Here is a 21,574-nt window from a genome sequence, read left to right on the forward strand (position 1 = left end):
CCTCGGTATGAATAAAATGATCTTCTCTTTTATCTTATCTTAAAATCTATAGCTCAAGCACAGCACCAATAGCTCTCTACCGCACTGATAGGAATAACATTAATATTAATCATTCCATTTATGTGTGCTGCCAGCTCACTACTGGGACACCTAAATGGAAAAACAAAGCCTTAATTAGTGTTATTAGGTACACCTGTGTACTTCATGCTATGAAAAACTATAGTTAATGAACATTTCTCATTTTGGAAAGACTTTCTTTATTCATTGAGGCAATTTTTGCATTACCTTTATTTCAAATTATTCTACATTTTCCATTTATATAAAGTTGTTTATATTTTTTTGCATTCAGCCAGGAAGCATAACTCGGGTAACTTCCGGCTGCCATCTTCGTTTCGTAAAGAAGCTCAACCCGTGTGCTGTAGCTAAACTAAACTAGCATGTGGGATATGTTTCGTCTTAGTTCAACTCTCACCGTAAATTTGAACCGAATTGGCTTAATTGACCAACAGACAAACTTTATGAAATGGTCGTGGACAGACGGCCGTATATAAACCCACTGCTTATGTTGTTGTCTTGGCCAGCTAATACCAAGTTAGCTAGATGCTAAACTCTCCAGGAAACCCCCGGACCTCGCTGCTCCCACCTGCCCGGCTGACAGCATCGGGAGGCGGCCGACCTGCCACCTGCCAGCGGGTCAACCTCCAGCTCTCCAGCTCTCCAGCCCAGCATCACCAGCACCATCAACAGCACCAGCGCAGCCAGCGCAGGCGTGGTGAGCAGAACCGCAGGCAGGGGGCGGCAACATGGCGGGGGACAGCAGAGCAGCAGCAGCACAGACACCGAGACACGCACATTACAGAGAGCGGCTCTCTCACATACACACACAGCTTTGTGTACACAGCGCCGGTCAGTCTGCTCAGTTAACCGACCGGCACCGACAACATACCGGACTCTCTCATCGGAACTCTGCAGAGTGGATCTGACTGACAGAGAGTGATTTCTTGTTTTGTGTTGTTGTTTTCGCGAGTGTTCCTCTCTTTCATTTCTGTTTGATGCTCCAGAGCACTGATTGGATTTACTACCAGGAGGAAGCGTGTAACTATAGCCTTCTGAAGCCGCCCGGTTTGGGTGGAAATGACAAGCGAGAGACCGGTGACAATGCCGGGCTCCATGTCGCTCTCGGACCGACAACCTCCTCCAGGTCACCGGCAACACGCGGCTGCAGTCTCCGCTGAGACAGTGATGATGTCCGGCTCAGGTTCAGTGGTGTTCCCGGCTGGGATTATCAATCCATCGGTGCCAATCCGGAATATCAAAATGAAATTTGCTGTTGTCATCGGACTGATCCAGGTTGGAGAAGTGAACAACCGGGATATTGTTGAAACGGTGCTGAATCTGGTAAGTAAACGATGTTTCCCTCCTATCACTCTGTGGCTGGACGTTATTGCTTATAATCCCTAATCCGGCTGTTCAGATGGCAACAATAACTGAGCATCATGTTGACATATGGCACATAATGCAATTTTAACGTTGAGACTGAGCGAATGGTGATTAGATTGTTTGCAGTGCTGCTGTAAGTGGCCCGAGATACATGAGACAGTAAACAGCAGTAAACATGGAAAAGTCACACATGCACATAGACCAGGTGGGTTTTAGGTTGAGAGGATACTAATGCAAAGCCAGTACTGAAGTTTTCAAGTTCAACAAAGTCTGAACTTCCTTGTTCGCTTGCAAATGAGGCACACTGATGTGAATGATGTCAGTGAAGGTAAAGTGCACACCTGCTGGGATTAAAGTGGGTTGGGAGTGCTTCAGAGCCTGCTGCTGCACAATTTATTTCAAATATGTTGAAATGCAGTTGAGCAGAGGCAGGGGACATCTGCTGCTGCAGTGAGTGGGGGAATTGAGGGGGGATTCAGGGGCCTGGAGCTATAAGAGTCCCCATAACATGCCAGCAGGGATTATACCTGTTTTCAGGGTGTCATCTGGGAGCACAGAATAACTACACTTCATTGTATGATTAGGGTAAATGTTTCTATTAAGCCCAGTTACCGCTTGCAACTTCTGAGTCAAATAATAAAAAAAACCTCCATTGTGTTGTTGCTTGTTCCATAAATGACACTTTTTTTTATTGTAAATCGATCAGATTTGTCGATATTGAGTTATAGAAGCACATGTGTGACATCATGTGCCTGCTGATCCCAGAGGAAGTTGCAAAAAAACTTTGACTTTGGTACCCTCAGAAGATAACATTTTTTGCATATTTCTACTCCTGTTCTTGGCAAATACTCATACAACACTCATAAGACATGTTAGAATATTACTTGAATTAGTAATATTGTTTCTTTTGAAATCAAAATATGAGGTTTAGCGTGCTAGCAAACAGACCACATGCTGCATCAATACAGTAGCTGCATATTATGGTTCATTGCAATGACATAAATCATGAGAAGCATGTACTGTTCACATTTTGGTATGCAGTTCATATGCTCATGCTGTTAAATAGACAATACACATGTATGTTTATCTTTGTTTATTTTGTAATTAAGACTTTTACCTGGTGGGCTTAAAGGGGACACTAGCAAACACATCACAGTGGGGTGGATGTAAATGAGTATAGCTAATTAGTTCTCTGCATAATCAATTTCCACTTTCCCTGTTATGCTAGTGCACCATATATAGATTTATTTCATATAGTTGTTTTTTAATGTCATGTGCGTAGAATAAAATATTCTGTCTTTTAACCATAAATTCACTGACGCTCCCTTTAAACCCACATGACTGTGTTTCAATGGGGATTTTCTCCCTTTTGACCTTTGAACCATTTTCGTTCCTAAATTTGACCTCACCTGATGAATCGGCTCCTTAATTCAGATAATTAATACCCATATTTTAATATCAGCGATATTGCATAGGTCAACATTCTGGATAGGCATATCTATCCTAACATTGATAATTCTTTTTTCATCTTTACTTTTCAGATGGGTTTTAGTTTGAGATGGCTAAAACATGAAAGAACTATACAGTTTATGCCCACTATGATAGAAGCATGCTGTTTGCACAGGGAGGGAACACTGCAAAATCTCTCATTTCTGCCAAAAAGTTATGGAGGAGACAGGAAAGTTATTGTTTAATTGTAAATCCTGAAATTGACTCATTTACTACTACATTTGGAACATTAGTATTGATTCTGTAAACTGTTTTTCAGTCAGTTAGTTGGCCTTCAGAAATTTTGATTTAAAAACATCTGCACTTTCAACCAGCTGGCTGGACCAGAAATTTTGGCCAATTTCAAATGTCAATAGCACAGCATAGGATGGAGATACAGACAAAATGACAGCACGTATTGAAAGATGAAGTATTTAAGAATCATTTTCACTGTAGTTTTGATTTTGTTCTTAAATAGTTTTTTGGCTACATTTCAAAGAAGACTTGTTTAGCTTTTTCTGTGCCGACAGCACAGCAAACAGGCTGATCACGCCTATTTCAAATGCCATTTACAGACCATACGACAGGAGTGGAGACAAAATGGAAATAGCTATTGAGAGTTAAGAGATTACAGATTTAAATAAAACAAGTTTGTATTGTTAAGACTTTTTAAATGTAGACATATTTATCAACAAATCATGAAGTTGGCTTATTTGGCACATTTGGTATGTTAGGTACCCATTAAGCCCAGACTTTTGATATATTTTGACAAATTAAAGAAGAAGAAATTGGTATAAATCATAGACTGTATGTAAAGATGGACGATGCATCTCCACTTCCTTCAACACTGCACAGTCTGCACAGTGGAGTCTGCACAGTAGTGATCGGGCGGTGGAGCCGCGGAATCGAGGTCACCCGCCCGAACCAATTGCGAGCCAAACTCTTGAACATATATGAGCAGGATAAGAACTACTTAAAATGACAGAAACCATCTTTGGGAAACATTTATTTGAAGTGACTTTGACTTTTTAATTTGGCCTGTGTCCCATATGCTTACATGGAGGGGGTGGGATTTATGACCTATACTGCAGCCAGCCACCAGGGGGCGATCCAGATGTTTTGCCTTCACTTTTTGGAAGCTGTCGTCCATCTTTATATACAGTCTATGGATTAAATGGATTATTGACACTTCAAATGAGAGATGAGACTTTCATTTGAACTAAAATGTTGTCATTGCTCTCATTGCTGTTCTCTTTGCTGCAGCAAAGAGAGAAGTAAAGATTGTCAGCATAGGGTGGTTGGGGATTTGAACTGCTGGTATATGACCAGGGTCAGCAAATGAAGGAAGTTTCCTCCACTGGTACAGTTTTAAGATGATATGAAGAGACTAGAGCCAGGTCATACCTTTGCCTTGACCATCAGCAGGACTACCACACTGTTTGTAGTTGGCCTCCCCTTGTTAGCACACCAGAGATTAATTACGACCTGTTCTGGCACAACAGAAATCCACTTTGTGGAGCAAGACAAATTGTAGCCCTTGGCATGTTCAGACATGAGAGTTGTACCGCAATAGCTGGAGTCTCTGACACCTTGCCCTCTCTCTCTTTGCAGTGCTATTTTCTCAGGAAATGTGCCAAGGAAATAACACACCGTGGTCTACTCTGATGTTTTTCAACACTTATTGTCTAGACAGTGCACATCTTGTTTTTCAAATTTAATAATTTCTCCATTTTGCTTTATTCTTTCAAGCCATTGATGTCACAGCTGCCTGCTCCTCTGTGCATTTTAATATTTCAAAGTAATTTGTGCATGCTTTTATATGTAATATACAGCAGAGTGCACTTTATCCAAACTTCTGAATGACAGATTTAATTAAGACGTTATTAGTGCTTTGCTGTGGTTAGCTATTTAAGATTTCAGGCAAATTTGATTCTACTTGATGTGTTTGCAAACAGAAACACAACCTCCACCCAAATTATGTGCATACAAATGAAGCACATATAATGCAGCAATCTTGGGACCAGTCACCAGATGACACAGTAATTGTTATTATATCTGCCTCTTCATCTAAATTACATCACAGAATGTGCATGAATAATACTAGCCAGGGAAGAGGGAGGAGAAAGCTGTCATGCAAACAACCCTCCTGTCTGTAAGATGCCACGGCTACAGGAATTTCCATGCTGATAAGTTCAAGTTATTTTTGAAGTGTAGGGAGGGCCTGAAAATCCAGAAGGATCCGTAACAGTATCTCATGGGGTCCAATTTGTGGAGTAATGAAAAAATAATGTATTTCTCCTTCTCCAAGGAGCATCTTGGAAAAAAAATGTAGTTAGATGTTCAGACCAGGATCCTCTATCATTATTTCTTATTTGTTATTTAGCTGCAGTTCTTGTTGAACTGCCAAGATGGGAAATTTGGCATTAAATTGGATCTGATATTGCTGTTCCTTTACCAGAATGAGAGCCTCCATAGACCTTAGATGCTAGAGATGGGACATTACCAGGCATGTCATTAGATTAATAATAAATCTTAATTGAATTATACACAAAACACCTTCAGAAGATAAAGCAGCTCTGTACGTACATACTTCACTTTGTGCCAGTGTTTTTAGTCTAATCAGAATGACATTAACAAATTAATTCGCTGCATTATTCCCGTTCAGGGTCACAGGGATCTGGAGGCTTTCCAAACACCTTACGAGCAGAAGTCGGAGTACTGTGTGTGGACAGTTTGTTTATCTACGGGTTGACATAGATAGACTGGCAACTAGGACTGCACAATTAAATCGAAATATTATCAAAATCGCAATATGGCATACTATTATCAAACCGCAAGAGGCGCAATATTTGTTAAAGGGTAAATGTGTGTCAAAATATAATTTTAAAATAAATAATTAAATTGTCATGCAGCAGAGATGTCCTGGCCTGCACATCATATTCTACAGACTAAAGGAAACACCTTTATTTAGTACAGATCTCTGCAAAAATCACACCATAATCATTTGAATGTTTTTCAATGAAAATGAGAATAATGATGTAAAAATTAACATTCCCTCTAATATCGCAAAACATATCGCAATTGCAATATCAGTCAAAATAATCGCAATTATATATTTTTTCAAAATCGTGCAGCCCTACTGGCAACCTGTTTACATACAGACATATAGCAAAAGTCCCAATAATATTACAATATCAACAGAATAATGTGTCCTCTTTGGCTTGAAATGGCCCATGAAATTGTCAGCAACAATAGACGTACAATAGACTTACTAGAAAAAGGATAGTGTGCATATGACAACCAAGTTATACTATAGATTTTAGATCATTGGATCATCATCATTTGTCCCTACGTGTGGAACGCTATGGCGACCAACTAATTTTTATGTCTTTTCAGCTGAATGATCAGCTTCACATAAGGCTAAAGCCGCTAACACATGATCAGCGGTAAAATGGCTCTTTGCGGTTCCGCCCGACTAGGTGGAAGCACTACCCTTGACGTGGCGCACTGCTCGAAATTGCCAATCAGTGCTGCGCTTAAAGTTCAAATTATTTCAACTTTGACCTCGATTGCCGCTGACCTTCCAAAGCGCAACCAATGATAACAGCTGCAACGGTTGTTGTTGCCTAGAAACATGGACTGGCGTTCCTTGCGCTCTTTTTGGTGACCTATCACAGGCTACCTGTTGCCTCTGCAAGGCTCTGCGCCCTACCTCGCGGTGAGTGAAGAGCAAATGTCTTATCATGTGAAGGCAGCTTAAGGCTGCTCTCAAGCTCTGACCATAAATAAAAGTCACCTAATCACATTTGGAATAAGCGAGGCAATATCGCTTGTTTTCTTCTAACCATAAAGTTGAAAGCAAAGTGGATTTGTCTCCTACTCAAATGTGCAATTTACAGACAGTAGTCACCCCCTTTGCTTGCGACCTGTCAGCTGACTCACTGCTTTCTCCATAACGAGAAAATAGGAGAGGGTATTTTTGCTTTGCTAATTATCACTTTGTATGAATCATTCAATGAACTTCTCTGACAAAAGAGAAAGTCGCATTACTTAACAGCCAACCTGCATCCTCATGATCAAAGTCACCTGTGAAATTCAGGAAAAAGCTTTCACATCTTTTCACATCTTGATCCTGACACAGAGGAGCGATGGAGTTCTCATGTGCTGTCAACAACTGGTTGATAACACAAAAGCATCGCAGATCACAGTTATCACCAAGCTTATTTCGGCTTCCTTAAAGTGATGCTCCACCAAATTCTATTCTTTTTGTATCAAACACTCGCCCCTGTAGACTGTGGAAGGTGTGTGTTGATTCTCTCTTCATAAAGAACAGGAGTTGGTCAATTTTCTACCAGTTGCATGGATTAAAGTGGTTACAATGTTTTCATGGTGGAAAAAAAGTGTCAAAACACCCATAGAAACCACAAAGTCAAACCGCTCCTGCGACATAATCCACTTATCCACACTATCCATTTGTGTACTCATGCTCCACATGTTCAAATTTTACCCAATCTGTCCAAATGCGACGAAATACAGTTTGTTTGTAGCTCCTGCAGTTGGCTGATTATGTTTGTAGCTTGCGACTACATTTGCTTTTGTTTGTCTCAAGGGACTGCGTAAGAAAAGACACAAACGGGTAGCATGCAGTAGATTCTGATGAAAATATGACGAGTTTGGAAACTTTGGATACTACTGAGCGGGTAATAAAACAGAGAAGAAAGATTATGCTGCAAGACTGGATTGATACATCTCTACATTATTAATGTTGGAATTCATATACAGAGATATGTAGATATAAAATTGAACTGATCAGAGCCACTGTTTACCATGAAGACAAAAAAAAATGCCAACATGGTCTTTCAAGCTACAGGGGGTGAGTGATACTAAAAATATTTTTGGTGGATTATCACTTTAATGACAGGCTTCACCTTGCAAAGCTCTCTCTGCCAGTTGCCAAACAAGGTTTTACTGAAAACATTTCCTAACAGAGATTACTCCTCCTACTACAGTATTCCCTTCTGTGTCAGTGGTTTTACAGTTAATTCTGTTACTTGCTCAGCCCTTATTATACGGAGGCCCACTTACAGTATTGCTTATTTGATAAGACTTTGAATTGCCTGCTTGGATATAAAGCACACCAGCATGCTGCGATACTTTCAATGAGAAATTGTCAGATTCTCAGTATTTTATGTGCCCTTACTGCTGTGTTGGATATATGATCACTAATAGTTGCCAAATTAATTATTTTCATTAGCGTAATAGCATTACCCATGCTACTATAATTATCCTTATGTCAGGCACAATGATGCATGTTGAACTGTGATTAGTAATCACTGATCCTTGCTGTTTCTGATTACAAAATGCTTTTGAGAGCAATTTTACTGAATCAGAACCAACTATAGAAAGGAAAAGCTCCGAGGTGAAACACATTTTTCACACAAGCCCTATTGTTGTATTAAAAGCCTAATTAGTCAGTATGCTGGTCTTTTGTATAGGGCTGTGACTGGAGAGTTGGCATACCTGAACCATGTGACTCGGTGTCAGCAGAGTGCCCTGGAGCTTAGCTGATTATCTGCTCAAAACAGGACTTTACAGCAGCCCGTCGTAATTAACTTGAAGTATACCTCGGAATCAACCTTGTCGCTTAGAAATTCTGTTTATATATTACTAAGTTGTTTTCTCTCGTTATTGCAGCCTGGATTTTGTTCAGAGGCAACTTTTTGTTGAGAGAATGATGCGCTACACTTGTGTATTGCACCAGAGTTGCAGGGAGTTGGTTGTGGTGGATGATGGGCATACAAAGCGCATTCTGAGTCCTCTCTGTGGTTACCTGTTTAGACCAGTGGGCTACCTCCGGGGTCTGACAAGTGAAGCCAATGTGGAAGTGTCTTAAACTTGCATTCTTTCTAACAACCAGCAGGGGGCGACTCCTCTGGTTGCAAAAAGAAGTCCGATTGCATAGAAGTCTATGAGAAAATGAGCCTACTTCTCACTTGATTTATTACCTCAGTAAACATTGTAAACATGAGTTTATGGTCTCAATCGCTGGTTTCAAGTCTTTTTCAATACAGTAGGATGTTCATTTAGTAAAAAAAAGTCTGGGAGTTGTCCTGTTTTCGTCTTAGAACATTAACCCTTTCACAGTGTGTTTTCATTTCATGAAAGTTAATTGTGACATTTTAGCCACATAAAAGTGTCTTATTCAGCGTTCGGTTGTAATTAGCTCCACACTCATTTCTGGTTGCAAAAAACCAAGATGGCGACGGCCAAAATGTCAAACACGAGGCTTCAAAACGGCAGTGCACAAACCAGTGGGCAAGATCAGATATTTTGTCGGGAAAACACATGAACTACAACCTTTTTGCAACTTGCCAGATATGTTAATCAACAACATTTCCTCATAATATTACTTAAAGGTACTATATGTAACTTTCAAAAGATCCTTGTTATTAATGACACCTGTGGCCGTTAAGTGAACTGCAGTCAGCATCCTGACATCTCTCCACGTTGTCCATTAATTCTTGATAATGGACAGCCCGTTAGGCATTATCCCTTACATAATGTTCAGTAATGTTCCTATATTTTATTTGGACCATTGGCTCGATGATACTAACTAGCTTGCAGCTAGCAAATTACTTTATCAGCTAATGTTATGAAGCAACCAAGCAGATCCATACTGCACAGCTACTGTAAGTTACAGCAAGCTGGCCAACCATAGCTTAAACACTCAAGACAGTATTTTGCTAAATTAGCTGCACACTGTTGGTGCTTTAGGGGAGCTCAAGAGAGGCAAGGCACTCGGGAGCACGCATAAATGTCATATTCTTTGGATTTTCCCAGCGAAACAGTCCCGAGTCCTTTACATAGAAATCAGTCCACAGGCTGTTATAGGCAACCGAGAAAGTCGGGGAAGGTCTCCGTTTTTAAGTTACGTTACAATCCGTAAACACATTGGCAATATAAAGCAATTAAAACACGTAAATTGTTACATATAGTATCTTTAAAGAGGTAATCCGTTGGCATTTCCCTCAAATCGTATTTGGTGTTGTAAATTAGTTGTTTATTAACATCATTTCTAGGTCCAGGAGGCAGGGTTGCTACGAATATTCTTAGATGGTAAATTTTGTTTTATATCTGTCTTGATTACGTTTTTGAGAAATGTATGCAACATATTTATTTGCTTACTATATAGCTGTGGTGTAGGACAGTACAATTTTCAAGTAGTCTATAAATATCACATTGAAAGTGTTCTGTCGTACAAATATCACTGCATGGTATGGTAACCTGAGCAGTAAATATAGGAGCAAGCTAGCGAGGCTCATCAATGTGGCCAGCGAATTAATCCGACAGCCACAGAGCCAGTTTGGGGTTCTTTGGGAACAAATGGTGAAGGAAGGCTCCGTATATCTCAGGATCCTTTACATCCTCTGTGAAGCTGGTAGGCGCTACAGGAGGCCTCTGACTACAAAGAATGTATATAAGAAGTCATTCATCCCACAGGCAGTTGGCTTGCTCAATTCGGAGAGACTCAGCTTTAACCTTCCCTCTGTATTCTATTACAATTGTGCACATTTAAAAAAAAAAAAAAAAGAAATCAGTGGCATGAGAAGAGCTTTCCAATCTGCTCGTCTTCTGTGGAGTTTCAGTTGTTTACTTGTGGATATTCTGTCCACAGTCCAGAGACATACTTTTAGCTGGATTGAGGGCTCTAAATTGCTAATAGGTACGTATGTGAGAGTGAGTAACTCTCTGTCCGTCTGAGTTAGCCACAGCGATGGACTGGCGATCTGCCCAGAGAGTTTGTGTCCTCTGCCAAGTGCCAACTGAATTCTAGGATAAGCTCTGGGCCCCTGTAAGTAAAGATAAGCCTAACGATAATTAAAGAATGTGTATTTGGGCCCGTCACTCAGGGTTGGGGGGGGGGAATGCTACTGTGTGAAAATTCATTTGGAGTATTGATAAAACAGCTTGGGTAAGCATCAGTTTGGCACATAACCAAAATAAATAACTTAAATAAGAATTGAACATCATTTCCCCAGATGAACTTAAAACTTTTTGTTTGTGCGACACATGCTCAAAACCCACATGCTAGTTTTGTGCCACCATCCCTTAATAAAACCAGGAGGGATGTCGTTAATATTTCATGTTAAAGGCAGCCTGGAATGAAAGCTGTAATTGAGATAATGTGTTATAAAGCAGGTTGTGGAGTGTTGCCTTCAAGGCTATTGTAATTCCACAGGAATTAAATGGAGTAACAAAAAGGATCTTGAGCTCTGCTCTGCTCTCTCATTTTCCAATTTGTATCTCTGGAGTATTAGTAGTACACTCTGAATCACTGCTATGCACTAACCTGGTGATTAAGGTGATTTCCACAGCAATGTTGAGTATTTCTTAATTCATGTTTTTTTTTTTAAATAGTAAATGGAAAGATTTGCGCAATTGAAGCAGGGGGGTGTGGATATCATATGACTCTACAAATCCTACATCATGTTTTACACTAACCATCTGACAAAGAGAGTAATGGCCCTGTATTAGATGTTTTTGCCAGCTGGGATAGGTTACTGTACATTTAAGTTGTTTGTTAGTAGTGCTGTCAAAGTTAACGCCTTAAGGCAAATTAGTTTTAATGCCACTAATGTCTAATAGTCAAGTCAGCACACTGACAGCTGTTGTTGCCTGTTGGGCCGCAGTTTGCCATGTTATGATTTTAGCATATTTATTTATGCTAAATGCAGTACCTGGGAGGGTTTCTGGACAATATTTTTCATTGTTTTATATTGTTAATTGATTTCCAATAATAAATACATACATTTGCATAAAGCAGGCATATTTGTCCACTCCCATGTTAATAGGAGTATTAAATACTTGACAAACCCTTTTAAGGTACATTTTGAACAGATAAAAACTGTAATTAATTTGCGATTTAATCGTGATTAACTATGGACAATCATGCAATTAATTGCGATTCAATATTTTAATCGATTGACAGCCCTAGTATTAGAGTTTTAGAGATTTTTTCATTTGAACCAGGGGGTGTGCATATCATATGCATATCATGCATCATGTTTTACACTAGCCATCTGACAAAGTGGGGAATGGCCCTGTAATAGATGTTAGATGTGAAGTCATATTTCATATTTATTTTAGTTTTTAGGAGATAAGCAAGACGGTACCATCTTAGATTTTGCAGCTACAGAGTGGAAGACCTGGGAAGAGTATGTTTCAATAGTCCAATCCAGATGAGATGAATGCATGAGTTATCATTTCTGCATCAGACTGTTGGGTGAACTTGGGCAATGTGAAGGAGGTGGAAGAAAGTTGCTTTAGCGATGCTGTTGTCGATGTTTTTCTTTAATGTGAATCAAAGGTGACACACAGATTTTTGAGACCGTTGGATTTGGAATAATAATACTGCTGTCCAGGCTGAGAGTGGCATTTGGACATATACTGTGTGATCACGATAAACAACGGGCATTTTCTGCTTGGATTGTTGCGTGCATGTGGAAAACAGATTTGACAGCAGTATGTTTTTGCAGAGAAATAGATATCTCTTCCTCCACTGACAGTGGAGCAGAATACAGTCCAGACACAAAGCGGGTTTAGACTCAGGGGATTTTGCTCATTTGGTTAAACTGCTCTCTTCCTGTTGCTATTGCCACAACTATTGCTTTTGCTCTCTGCCTACACGTACCGGATGTCATGTTGTTTGCTTCCCTCCAAATAAAGTTGCTCAGAGTTGTTTCACTAATTTGCAGCAGTCCTCTCTGACGCATTTAATTCACTCCATCTTGTGATTACAATAGGCTTGATTAAAATTATAGATCTACTGTCAGAAGCAGAAACCCCAATGGAAAATAAATGAATAAGGCATCATGCTTCAACATACTGTTTAAACATTGTTCCTCTTGGTTACAAAACGTGACTCGATGTGACTTCAGTTGCTTTTTATAGAGATGATATCTGCAGCGGTGGGGTCTGAAAAGTCACTGTATTCATCACACATTGTGAATGTGACAAGTTGTCTCTGGAAGTTGTTGAACGTTTCTAACTGAAGTGGAAATACACAGTGCAGGATCAAGGGAAGTCAGTACACTAAAAGCAAATGACAACACATCACACAATAGTAGTAAATCACCTTTCTGATCTCAGGCCTCAACTCCATCACATTTGTACACTGGTTCAATTCCTTCCTTAAAAAAACCCCTTATCAACTGAGCTGTACAGTGTTGATATAAATTCCCCCAGTATTCAAAGATTTTACAGATTTGGTGTCATTCTTGTGAAAGGTTCTCTATACGATATCCGGAGCATTCATTTAGTATCAGACAACTATTGTCCATGTAAAGATATAGAGGAGTAATATCTACCTGAGCAGAGAATGAAGTCTCTCTCCCTCTTGGTATGTTGTAATTAGGGGTGCAACGATTCATCTACTCCAACTACAACGATAGGTACTCGGCAAGTTGTCCTTCACAGGCTTAGACAGGAGTAAGTGGGTTTCAGGAAGGGAAGAGGATGTGCGGACCAGATCTTCGCTCTGCGAAACATTCTTGAGCAGTCCTTGGAATGGAACACACCCCTTTATATCAACTTTGTAGACTTCAGGAAGGCCTTCGACAGTGTTCACCGAAACACTCTCTGGAAGATACTACACTCCTATGGAATTCCACCAAAGATCATCCAAATCATAAAAACATTCTATGAACATTTTGAGTGCAGTGTCATCATGGGCAATACCATCTCTGAAAGGTTTTCCGTACAGTCCGGAGTGAGACAGGGGTGCATCATCTCTCCCATCCTCTTCCTTGTTACCATAGACTGGATCACAACGAACACCACAGCAGACAAACCCAGAGGCATCCAGTGGACCCTGTTCTCTCAGCTGGAAGATCTTGACTTTGCAGACGATATCGCTCTCCTTACAACCAACCACTCGAACATGCAGGCCAAAACTGACAGGCTCAACAACTTTGCCAGACAGGTTGGACTAAACATCAACATCTCCAAAACTCAAGTGATGTGTGTAAACTCCACCCCTGCAGCACCCATTCTTGTAAATGGGGCACCACTTGAGTTTGTGGAAGAGTTCACATACCTGGGCAGCCTCATCAGTAAAGATAGTGCAGTGCAGAAAGACATTAAAACAAGGCTGGGAAAGGCTCAGGGTGCCTTCTCCCAACTCCGTTCCATCTGGAGGTCCAAGCAATACAGCCTTAAAACTAAGATGCTTTTGTACAACAGCAATGTCAAGTCTGTTCTGCTATATGGCTCAGAGAGTTGGCGAGTGATCAAAAGTGATATGAGGAGAGTGGAAGTTTTTCACAATGGATGCCTCCGACGAATATGCCAGATCTTTTGGCCAAACAAAATCTCCAACCACCAACTGTACAAAAAAAACGGTAGCCGTAGCATCATCAAGGAAATTACACACAGACGTCTGAGATGGCTAAGCCATGTGCTGAGAATGGAGCAGGACCGGATCCCGAGAGTCGCCTTAAGATGGACACCACCAGGCAAAAGAAAACCCGGGAGGCCCAAATCCACCTGGCGTAGAACTGTGACACAGGAGCTGGACAAGATGAACCTGTCATGGGGAGAGGCCCAACATGCTGCCAAGGACCGAATACAATGGAGAGAGCTCATTGAAGCCGTATGTCCCATAGGGGATGAAGAGGAATGATGAAGTTGTCCTTCACGGGAGACGTATATCGATATAAAATCGATTGGAAACGCAAAAATCAATTGTATCGATACTAAGGATTTGCACCTTGTATTTAAGGACGACAAACGTTATATGAAAGTGTTTTTTAGCACTTTTATTAGTAAAGAAATGTTAAACGTCACTCTGGTTCACTCTCCAGACATGCGCCAGCTTTCCAGCTCTGCCCTCTGCAGCGCGAGCAGGCATCCATGGCGTGCATGCAGACGAACGGCGCACTGGACTCCGCGCTCTCTCAGCCTGTAGCGGCGTGGAGGGAGACGGGTACCGGTCCCATGGTACCGGTCTGCATGAGCTGCTGGCGCTGCGGTTCCGAGGAGCCGGACAGCAGGGTTTCATTATGGGAGCATTACGTGAGCAGGCGCTATCAAACCACTTGACGAGAGGCGGCTTCACCCACAGGTGCTTTCCTCGTGCGCCGTCGTTTTTTCATTCGGAGAAAATGACTTTCCTTTCCCCATCATGATATCAATGTGCACACAGTATCAGCCTCACGTATCCAGCCGGAAAGCCGACGGTCTGCAGGGCAAATTATCACAGGAGTAAATAAAAAAATAAAACAGAAATTCAACTAAGGTTAGTCTAACATAGTTTTGAAATGTTGTTCCGTACATTTTCATGTATGAAAAGACCCCAAATGAACACTGTAGGTGGATTATTTGATTATTATAAGCAAATTAGTTAAACAGCGTTTGTATAGGAATGATTCTGTCCCAAGATGTTTGATCACTATAAGTGGTTGATTTCTGTATTACTGCTCTACCGTTTATATTGAAAATGAGGACCGAAGCAGCAGGTTAAACCACTGTTCATTTAACTTGAATAGAAGTTGGTTCAATTTTATTTTTCAAATCAGCAGGTCCTGCAGTTGCACTTTTTACTATTTTCTAATAAAATCTGTATGTACTTGCCATTAATCGTTGTTTACTTGTTTGTATCCATAATTAATTTATCCCTGATTCCCTTACAAGAACAACTTTGAGGAATCCTGACCTGCACTGTCCAGTATCAGCTATTTATTTCACAGTCACACTGATTGAATTTTTTGCAAAAAAAGTTACTGTATCGATTTCAAATCATTGAATCGTATCGCTCTAGATGAGACAAATATCGTTCTTGAATCGTATCGGAACCATGGAAATTGTATTGTATTGTATTGTTGTAAAAACGTATCGTTACACCCCTAGTTGTAATCCAAGCTTCTCTGTACTCTGTTGACAGAGCCGGCCTTTAGTGCATGTGAGCGTGTCGCACTGGCTAGCTCACGGTCGCTGCTCTGCACTGCGCTTATACGGTGGTTACAGCCGATAACGCTATCCCGACCGACAGCACCATTGCGGAAGCGGCAGCAGTGTTGCCTTTTAGCGCTGTTAGCACCGTTAGCTACAAGCTGCCGGTTAAACCATCGCCATGTTGTGAGCCATGTGGAGGCAATGGAAATGCTCCCAATCCTGCAAATAGCATCTTTAAGAACCCCCACCCCAACTACCCATTCAAGATTCTCTAGATAACTAATAAAATGGTGTCAGTGGTGAAGGCTCATCTGAACTTTGAAAGCCCATCATCCTGCCTAACATTGCTTGTCATCCCAAGGTCTACGTTAAAAACCAAAGGTGATGTGCCTCTACTGTCAGGGTCACCCTGGCCTTCTGGAAGAAGTTTGGTCTGTCCTTCTTTGTTAAGTATATTACTATAAATGATTTATTGAAGTATATTTATTTTAGTGTAGGCTATTTTTGTTTTCTGATGTTTTGTTTAGATAAATTTGCTCTTTGGTACCTCCTCCGTCTAGTCAGATCCTGGTAGTTAGCCTAGTTCCGTGGCAAAATCTCTTATTTCTGTGTGTTAGATGTTCTCTTCATCTCTGCTATCAGTTGTTTTTATCCAGAGATTTTAATAGTTAAGAACCAGCAGGCATCCTTCACGTTCATTCCGTTTTTACAGGGTGGATAGAAAATTAAGAGTTTGGGAATTCTCTTTATGTCCGTCACAAATAATCACTTGTTTCCACATAGCTCTCTGTACGTATGCGAATCACCCCAAAGTTCATTAATTCCTATGGGAACCTCCTTGATCTCCAATGTGTTTGTGAAACTCCTCCTTCCAGTCTGTAATTTGCATGAAGTACGTTGAAAAAATAGAACTTTTGCAGCAGATAATGGACAGACCGTATTCACTGAATTCCTGTGGAATTAGCAAATGAATAAACTGATTGATGAATGAAATACAGCTCTATTTATATATTTTTTTCTAAGTGAAAAGTTCAACGGCGTGTTTAGCGGTTTTGTGACCTATTTTGTTAAAAGATGTGTGAATCACTACATGTGCTCTATGTTACACAGCTAGCCCAGCATGCTACCAATGTAGCTAAATATGCCGTCCAACTTTTCCCTTAAAAATTGTAACGTTATAAATGTGACTCCTCTAGCGTTAGACTGGATGGTGAAAAACAGACAGTAACTCATAGATATAATAAAAACACTGTTTTATATCTATGCAGTAACTTCCCTCCCATATATGCGGTGGTGTTTCTGGCCATCCGTAAAGAGATGCATTTCCTTGTGTTGAACAATGATGAATTTACGGACACAAAACAAAACTGTGTGGAAACGAGGCGTAAATGTTTTTGTTGAGAAGATGGCTTAAGCGAAGGCTTTCCATCTCCTGCCCATCTCCTGCCAAGCTGGCAATTTAACAGAGATTGTAGCAATTGAAAACAGTGTTTATTGGGTATAACAAAACATGTTATTGCATTAGGAATTAATTGAAAACAGAATCAAAGCTGCCCTAAATAATTAACTTTTGTTTCATAGCATTGAATGAAAATCAGTTAAACCATAACAGAGCAAAACCTTTGCTGTCGAGGGACAATCAGTGTATCTGGATATGCATAATAGATGAAAGACTTGTGTGTGGCCTAAGCTGCTTTCAGTTGTGGTTGGCCTTCACTGTAAGCATCCCTCTGCTGCGGTTGACTCAGTTGCACAGTTTGATCAATCTTGGATCGATATCACCTCCAGGCATTGCTACAGTTTTGCGAATGTCTTTTCTTCCCCCCACAATTGTTTTCTGTGTCACTCTTGAAAAATTACCTAATTTGTCATTGCCAATGTATGGCATTACCATTAGACATTCTGTTTAATTGAGTTCCACTTTATTTTCCTTTAGGGCATGTTCCAAAGGTTTTGCTGGAAAAAAATAAAACGACAAACGTCACAAGTTTGCAGTGACATGACAAATGCTCCCGACATTTCGATCTGGTTCTAGATTTGTTAGACATCATACCAAACAACTCTAAAAGAGGTGCCTTAGTTATCGATCTGAACATTGATCTATTTTTATTCCATCCCCTAGCTCTACTTATGTCCTGCTGAAAAATGTCCTGGAGCATGAATCTCTGCTACAGATGCTCTTCTAGCTGTGTGCACTCTACCTCTGTGTAGTGTGGGTCAATGACGGATGATTTACCTACATGGATCAATTACGTATCGCATAAATGTACCTCAGATAGGACCCAATAGGCTACATGGAATTAACTCCTCAACATCCATCAGGAATAGCGGTGTTCACCTTCATGAATTCTTTACTAAGCCTTTCATATTTCCCAGTTTGAACCACATCGTAGGGGGCAACAGTATGCTAAAATAGTGTGTGATGGAAAATTACATTGTATGTACTGATGTCTCTTTATGCAACAGTGGAAAGTTACTGTCTGGGTGCTCTTCGTCTCATGTAGTGGGAAAGTACTGAGTGTTGACTTTTACTGGGACACTGTTTGGGTAAAACAACTCTTTATCTGTGCAAAACAACTCCTTTTCTCACAGTCCCTGTTGTAGATTTCTATATAGTCACATTGTAATAATCTCCGGCAGCGCACTCTTCTGCAGACTTTGTGCGACTCTGTATAACCAGTGCCTCTTCTTGCAAGAATAAAATACAACAAAGACATTTCATCTGTTTGGGATCTTGATTTCAACGTTCATTAGAACTCATCTTGGAATACTGAAAGAATTTCCATTACAAGTGCTTCCTCAGTAAAGTTTATTCTCTACTAAGCCATCCAATTTCTGCCAAGAGCAGCTTCCTCTGATCTACTCCGTGATAATCTTTTTAGGATTTGAAGGGGAAATTGAAATTCTGATTCTGTGCAAATTTGTTTGTTTAAAAGTAATTTACCTGAACGGCTGATTGATTCTGGGACCAACGTGCTGATATGCATTTTTCTTGTCAACCTCAACCAAGGACAAAGTGAACAGACTGTATTTTTTAATTTTTTTTGTTTACCGTGTCTGCAAATGTTTTTTCTCTGATATCTAAGTGCTGTTGTATTCTCATAGTTCTAATTTTCAAGGGGTCTCTGCAGGTTCTTTAAAAATGTCTTGATGTCCCTTATCCATCTTCTTTTTATGATTTATATCTTTATCACTTTTTTTTATTACACACACTGTTTACAGAGAAACAGCAATGCTGATTTCTTTTGTTGTGGAGGAGTTTACTTATTGAGCTATTTCTACTTGGCAAATTAAAACAATTATACATTCAATTTTATTCTCTGTCCATCGTTCACTGTTTGTAATGTTGCCAGAATAGAAATCTATTTCTATAAGTCAGCCTCCTCTTTTAGCAATATGGAAATGCTGTTGGCTATACCCTTTGTGGTTGCATTGATAACCAGCAGCCAGCTCCCTGAGGAAATGCTAAAGAGAGAGAGGTCAAACGACTGCACAAAGGCCATGGATGTATTTTCTCTCTCTGTTCTCCCCTCGGCCTGACTCTTCTCTCGCTGCGCTCATCCCTCTTACTCGCTCATGCAGTGTTACCCCGGAGAGATGCTGATGGTATATTATTTGGCTGCTGCCTGCACTTGTGTCAGGGTGCATTCTGGGATGCATCTCCCAGCTCAGTGGGGTTTACCAGCGGGACAACTGAAGCCCGGTTGTAGGGACCAGCCCTGTCGAACGAAAAGGCGTAGGAATGACACGATAATGTGCAAGGCAAAAGGAACGCCGTTTTGCTTTGTAACTACGTCAGTGACGTTTTTTCCGTACTTATGTTACGTTGTTTCTGTGCATATTTGACTTAGTTTCTGTACTTATTTTAAGCCCAACCATGTTTTTCCTAAACCTAACCAAGTGGTTTTTGTTGCCTAAACCTAAGTGAGTGGTTTTGCCCCCTGCTAGTACTCATTAACGCTTGTAATATTCATGCCTTGTTGAGGCAAAACTGTATACAATATGGATGTAGTCTCCGTGACATCACCCATAGGTTTCTGAAGAGCCATTGTGAAGCTCAAAGTGGGTAGCTCCGTCTGTCGCCATCTTGGCAGATGTGACGACACAGCCTAACTCGCGGTTAATCCCAAAATTGACAAAGAGGAGGAATATCGGTGGAGCTGAGGCGGGCCCGGGTGACGCAGCAGAGCAGACAGCTAGCAGCTAGCGACCTGGTACGGCACCCACCTGTCACTCAAAGCGGCCACGTCCTCAATTATGCATAACTTTAAGCCTTAATATAATCTTAAACGGGTGGGTTATATAAAAATTCAGTCCCCGTACAGTTGTCATAAACGGGGAAATTAGCTATAGAGATAAAAAAAGTTTTTTGAATCGGGCTATAAACATGTTTATTTCTGCTGTAAAGTTGGGCATTTTAACATGGGGATGTATGGAGATTGACTCGCCTTTGGAGCCAGCCTCATGTGGCCATTTGAAGAACTGCAGAACTTTTTGGCACTTCCGCTTTGGCTTCATTTCTCAGCACCGAAGGTTGCCGCTTGGGCAAAACGTGACGCTGACACGCTATCCTCTGATGGACAGGCAGGTCTATTACACGCTTTGGCGTGATACGGGGTTGCTTTAGCAGTGGCTGACCCTGTCTTTCAGGAATTCTTTGATACAAATGGGTTGTTGTGCTAAAGTATGATGTGTACAAAATCCTGTTGAGGGAGGTGAGATAGCAGAAAGCTTGATAAATGCTGCTGCTTACACTCGCAGTGTGGTTACACCCCTCGTATACATCCATGCACCGCCCACTAGAGCTGAAGGTCGTTGGTGTTTGTGACTTTACTCGGGTTTGATTCGTCTGTTCGCAAAAACACTTGTGTTCAGCACGACTCAGCAGTATACTGTAGATGAGCAGAATTTCACTGCATCTTTCTTTTGAACTATATATTTAATAAATAATTTATGTATTTAACCATTCATTTAACAAGAAAGAGTCCTATTTAGATTTAAAATGTCATTTTGTTCCTGGCTGAGCTCCTTACCAAGTATTTTCAAAAGCGTGTCACTCTGTGTCTATCAAAGGATGTCTGATTGTGGTTTTGCTGTGATGATGTTTTTCTGGTACATTCCATTGATGCTTGATCCAATTTGGCATCACTCTTCCTCCGCCAACCTCTGAAGGGCACATTCCACGTCTGTGCAAACCAAAATATATATATTCCATTCCTTCCTCAGAGATTAGTGTGTCTAAACACGACCATTGTACCAGCTCTGCTTTACATATACTGTATGCAAATATGAATGAATCCCATCTCCCTTCTCTCATTGGATCTAGATAACCATTGACAATATTTTTCAATGGCATTGGTGACATTACACCTTATAGCTGTTAACAGAACTACAGGATCCTTTATATACATACAACACATTGTTAGAATGACTTAGTAGTAGTCAGTTACCGAGCTGTTGTTAACCAGACCTGTTTACAGCCAGAAACAAGTGTGTTGGATCAGCAGCAGCAGCAGCAATGTGAACACTCCGGCTTACTCCCAGGTGGAGCTGGTTTTGGCAGTCAACCAAATCCCAGCCTGGGTGTTAATGCGTCGTCTTCCCCACCCCATAGGAACAAGGCCCTGCGCACACATGCTCATTTCTATGGAGATGAGCTGCATCTCTGATCAGGCAAACATGCAAAGTCATATTG

General features: G+C 40.7%; 1 protein-coding gene across 1 annotated transcript in view; it reads left to right on the plus strand.

Annotated features, from left to right (window-relative positions):
* The first annotated feature begins 307 nt into the window (after nucleotides 1–307).
* The window catches only part of LOC141770603 (neurobeachin-like), a 286,789-nt gene continuing 265,522 nt past the window's right edge, over nucleotides 308–21,574 (plus strand). Inside the window, exon 1 of the mRNA XM_074640308.1 lies at nucleotides 308–1,398. Coding sequence (XP_074496409.1) covers nucleotides 1,135–1,398 — 264 coding nt within the window. The 5' untranslated portion in view covers nucleotides 308–1,134. The remainder of the gene's footprint in view (nucleotides 1,399–21,574) is intronic.

Source organism: Sebastes fasciatus, chromosome 7 (genome assembly GCF_043250625.1).
Source record: "Sebastes fasciatus isolate fSebFas1 chromosome 7, fSebFas1.pri, whole genome shotgun sequence".
In the NCBI taxonomy this organism is placed as follows: Eukaryota; Metazoa; Chordata; class Actinopteri; order Perciformes; family Sebastidae; genus Sebastes; species Sebastes fasciatus.